This window comes from Vigna radiata, chromosome 10, assembly GCF_000741045.1.
Source record: "Vigna radiata var. radiata cultivar VC1973A chromosome 10, Vradiata_ver6, whole genome shotgun sequence".
Classification (NCBI taxonomy): Eukaryota; Viridiplantae; Streptophyta; class Magnoliopsida; order Fabales; family Fabaceae; genus Vigna; species Vigna radiata.
Window position 1 is genome coordinate 5,046,583 of NC_028360.1, and position 5,599 is coordinate 5,052,181.

General features: G+C 25.6%; 1 protein-coding gene across 1 annotated transcript; it reads left to right on the forward strand.

The window, feature by feature from the left end:
- Positions 1-261: 261 nt before the first annotated feature.
- LOC106774388 (linamarin synthase 1) lies at positions 262-5,330 on the forward strand. Its single transcript, XM_014661367.2, has 2 exons — positions 262-814; positions 4,180-5,330. Exons 1-2 carry the CDS (start codon positions 307-309, stop codon positions 5,118-5,120), a joined length of 1,449 nt encoding a protein of 482 aa, XP_014516853.1. The 5' UTR covers positions 262-306; the 3' UTR covers positions 5,121-5,330.
- The last annotated feature ends 269 nt before the right edge of the window (positions 5,331-5,599 follow it).

The window sequence follows — 5,599 nt, forward strand, 5'->3', positions numbered from 1 at the left end:
GATAAATGATTACATTAAATTCAATATAACTTAGATAATGAAAAATATTTTTGAAAATAATATATGTATAAGTAATAATAATAATAATAATAATAATAAATATGTAATTAAAACCGTGCCGTGCTACAATTTTCTTTAATTCATTTAAACCAGTAAACAAATTAATATAATTTTCTTAAATAAATTTTAAAGTTTAATTTAACAAATAATAAGTTTTCCTCACTTATAAATAAGGTAGCTGAAGGAGTCATCTCCACAGCCAAATCTCATCATCTCTACTTTTTAACCTTAGAAAAGAGAAGAAAAATGAGCATTTCAAATTCTCAAAAGGGTCATGTGGTCTGCGTGCCGTTCCCAGCACAGGGCCACGTGATCCCTTTCATGCAACTAAGCAAACTTCTTCTTTGCTCTGGTTTTCACATAACCTTTGTGAACACCGAGTTCAATCACAAGCGTTTGGTAAAGTCTCTAGGAGAAGAATTTGTTAAGGGACAACCTGGTTTTCGATTTGAGACAATACCAGATGGCTTGTCCCCATCTGACAAAGATGCAACACAAAGCATCGCAGCACTGTGTGATTCAACTGCTAAACATTGTTTTGAGCCTCTGAAAGAACTTGTGAAGAAGCTCAATACTTCACATGAAGTGCCCTTTGTTACCTCTATAATGTATGATGGGCTAATGGGGTTTGCTGGGAAGGTGGCAAAGGAACTCAACATCGCTGAGCAACAGTTTTGGACAGCCTCAGCTTGTGGCTTGATTGGATACTTGCAATTTGATGAGGTTGTCAAGAGAGGCATTATTCCCTTCCAAGGTCATTGTTTCTCTCTTTCTTTTCCTATTTTGACTAACAAGCAAACTAATCCTTCCATCACTGTAAAGTGGTGTATCTTACCCTAGATTTAAAATATACATGACAAGATATGAATCTTAATTCTTAAAAAAAAAAAAAAAATATATATATATATATATATATATATTATATTTTGTTTTTAATAATTTTTTTTTATATAATTCACCCCAAGATATGGTTCTTAATTCAAAAAAAAAATTATAAATTTTGTATTTTGGTCTAATAATTACTTTTTGTTCTTACAATATTTATCCATGCTGTTCATTTATATTTTATTGATATTATTTGACTAAAATTTGCTAGATCATTCTGACAAACAAACAAATCACTCTATATAGTGATACTGTACACCAGATTTAAAATATACACGACAAGATATGTTTCTTAATTCTTACAAAAAATATATTTGTATTTTGCTTTTAATAATTACATTCTTACAATATTTATTTCTAGATTTAAAATATATACAACAATACATGTTCCTTAGTTCTAATTTATTTTTATAAATTTTGTATTCTGTTTTTAATAATTACTTTTGTTCTTACAAATTGTATATGGTTATTTATTTATATTTTATTCATATAGTGATATATCTTTTTAAAATATATAATGAAAATCCATTGAAATTGATGGATTTTTCCCTCCTATTAGTAATCGTCCCACCTTCTCAAAAAAAAAAAATGAGCAAATCTACAAAATTTGAATGATGGAATCAATTAAAATGCATTATAAATTTAGATAATTTAAATTATAATTAATTTTAAATAAATAAATCCAAAATTATATATATTCAAATAAAAATATTTAAATTGGAATGTAAAATTTCTTTTTGGTAAAAAAAAAACAATTTGAATATTTAATAATTAATTTTACATCGATTTTCAAATCGTATTTTTTCAGAACTAATTATAAATTGAAATTAATATAAAGTTAATGATAAAAGTAGATTTAATAGACACCAGACTTTATTCAAGTTTATGTGGTGTACATACATTCAAATAATGTAGCAAACATAAAAGTTGGTATCTTTAGATTATTAATTAATTAAATATCATATGAAAAAGTAAATATTTCAACAAGTTTTCCCTCTTAAAAATAATCTTAGAATATATATATATATATATATATATATATATATATATATATATATATATATATATATATATATATTAGTTTTAGATTGAAGTATTTGAATTTAAAATATCCAATTGTCTGAATGTTCATTCGAAGAAATTTTTAAATACATATATTATAATTTAATTTCAATCAATTATTTAAATTGGACTAGAAATGGATTAGATCTTAAAATTATTCCTATTAGAAGTAATATGCACCCAATTTTAAAACACATATACCAGATCTACTTAACTCTAAAAGGTTACTTAAGATCATAATTTAATGTTTTAGAAATAATGAATTAATTTCATATTTTATTAGTTATGAAAGATTCTAAAGAATTCTGGTTTAAAACTTAAAAAAAAAATATGGAATAACTTTAATTTTTTATTTAAAAAATAATTTTAAAAAATAAAATTGTAATCAAACTAATTTATAACTATGTAAATTTTGTTCTTATTATAAATATGGAATTTAATTTAAATCCAATTCAACTATTTAGATTTAACTTTATAATTATTTTTAAAATATAAATTTTGATTTAATTTCAGTTCAATTATTTGAATTTAAATTAAATTTGAATTTTATTTTCAAAATTCAACCGACACCCGCTCCTACAAATCCCACTGAACATGTTGGTTAAGTTAAAAATTAAATATTATCAAGCACCTTATTTCCTTATATAAATGTTTTTATTCTACATCAAAAGTTTTTTTGGTTCTGGGGTGGGTGAGAAAGATAAATAAATAACAGCAGAGAAAATAATTGAAAATTGAAAAATAAATTATCTGGAATATGTTAAAAGAGGAATAAAAAAAGTGAAAATAACATAAGTTTATTTAATTTCTTTTTTATTTTAATATTATTTTAAATTATTTATTTTATTTATTATATAAATTAAAATAAATTATTCTATTGATTTTACAATACAACACTAAATATATTTATACATATAAACTTAGCAACAATATTTAGAAAAAATATTATATTTTTAAATAATTAATTAAGCTATTTATCAAACGGGTTCTAGCATGTTTAAAACATGAACAATATATTAACTTTGATTTTAGTTGTACATTAACACATGTTCTGTTCTGTACTTTTGACAGTGATATATTTGTAATGACATACAGACATTGAAAAGCATATTTGTCTTTATCAAATAAGATACAAAAAAGAAATTGATTTTCAAAGCAACAAATAAATTGATGTTAAAAATAGAAAATATCTAGCGTGCCAATGTCACACCTTTTCACCGGTCAGAGTAATTTCAAGTATGATAAACGGTAAAATATCATTATACTATTAGTTCATACGGTGAATCTCAATGTAATTAATACAAATGAACTTTATACATGATTTAGTCCATACATTGGTTTTGGACAATGACAACTTGAAGAGGAAAAAAGATTACAAAAAAAAAAAAATTATAGATAAATTATTTGTAAAATTTATCGTTTTATTTTTATCTCATGAATAAATTAACTTTTTAACATTATAAAACTGTATTTCATTTTACTTTTTCTTACTTCTTTAGATAATGTCACAGATAACCCGAATCAATTATAATAAGTTTTTTTCTTTAAATTTGCATTATATAATCTTTAAAATTACATTATATAAGTCTTTTAAAAGATTTTTTTTATGATATGCACTCAGTAGAAGGAGTACTCTCAACCAACACAAAAAGATGATGAATACATATAAAAAAAAAACTATTATTTGATCTCTTTGATGTATATATTAAAAAGACCTACATCTAATAAATTTTTACACACAATTTACATTTACTATTTTACTTTTTAGGTGCTTTCTTTTTTTATAAATCTAAAGTTAATTTTATTAAGGTTTAAATCCTTTTTCTCTAAGTTAAGTTCTGATGTTCAGTTTAGTCTTCGCTTTTAAAAATGTTAATCTCAGTTTTCATTCCATGTATCCATTATTTTGTGATTTGTTAACGGAAGGTTGACATTTTTCATATCATAGAGACTAAAGGATGATATTTTTAAAAGTAAAGACTAAACTGAACATCAAAACTTAACATAGGTACCAAAAAAGGATTTATAGCTTTTTTTAATGATCAAAATAATTTTAAAAGTAAATTGTCAATGGTCTATCTAGTATAAAAAAAATATTTTCCATAAAAAAAAGTGAATTGTAAAGAGTTAAAATGTTTGAGACGAAAGTTAATTCTCTTTTCAATATTTCAGACGAAAGTTTCAGCACGGATGGGTCTTTGGACAAAAATCTAGATTGGATACATGGAATGAAAAATATGAGAATAAGAGATCTTCCAAGTTTTGTGAGAACTACAACTCTTGATGAAACCAATTTTATTTGCTTTGGTTTAGAGGCAAAAACATGTATGAAGTCATCTTCAATCATAATTAACACATTCCAAGAATTGGAAGATGAAGTCCTTAATGCTCTAATGGCGATTAACCCAAACATATACAACATTGGTCCGCTTCAGTTGTTAGGAAGGCATTTTCCTGATAAAGATAATGGCTTCAAGGCCCGTGGGTCAAATCTGTGGAAAAACGACTTAGAATGTATCAAATGGTTGGATCAATGGCAGCCTTCATCAGTGATTTATGTGAATTATGGAAGTATCACTGTAATGTCAGAGAATCACCTGAAAGAATTTGCTTGGGGACTAGCAAATAGTAATCTACCAGTTTTGTGGATCAAAAGACCAGATCTTGTAATGGGTGAGTCTACACCTTTGCCACAAGATTTCTTAGATGAGGTGAAGGGTAGAGTATACATAACAAGTTGGTGCCCACAAGATGAAGTACTTTCTCATCCATCAGTTGGGGTTTTTCTAACTCATTGTGGCTGGAATTCTACACTTGAAGGCATATGTGGGGGTGTGCCTATGATTGGTTGGCCATTCTTTGCTGAACAACAAACAAATTGCAGGTACATATCCACAAATTGGGGAATAGGAATGGATCTTAAAGATGATGTGAAAAGAGAGGAGGTGACAACACTCGTGAAAGAAATGATAATGGGAGAAAAGGGGAGCAAGATGAGGCAGAAGTGTGTAGAGTGGAAAAAGAAAGCAATACAAGCCACTGATTTGGGAGGATCATCTTATAATGATTTCTATCGGTTACTGAAGGAAGTTCATCACCATGGTGCTATTTGAGTGTATCAATAGGTTGGACATTTGGACAATGTTTCGAAGGAAGCTATCCGATTTGATGGAAAACAAAAAAAATATTCATGAATAAGGATTTGTATTTATGTATTTGATGATTGTTTCTGCTATTTATTTTATTGTGTGATTATGTACTTTCAATTCAATGTAAGTGTTTTCATTGGAAAAATAATGGTATCTTGTGTTTGGAAGATTTTATATTATTCTCTTGTATTCCTCCAATGTGTTATTTTTTTCATATTTAACTAATGGTGTGAAAAAAAATTGAAATTTTAAGTTCAATTGGTTTTGTAATATGTTAGGGATAAAGAAAAAAAAAAAACTAGATCCAATAATGAAGCACTATAGGAATGAAAAGAGTATATGTATTATCTCAAATATGAATTTTTTTATTAAGATAAAGAAGCTACTAGACTCAAATATATATATATATATATATATATATATATATATATATATATATATAT

Coding starts and splice junctions, on each gene's coding strand:
- LOC106774388 (XM_014661367.2), top strand. CDS start 307: ATGAGCATTTCAAATTCTCAAAAGGGTCATGTGGTCTGCGTGCCGTTC. Junction 815..4,179: donor AGGCATTATTCCCTTCCAAG/GTCATTGTTTCT, acceptor TCAATATTTCAG/ACGAAAGTTTCAGCACGGAT.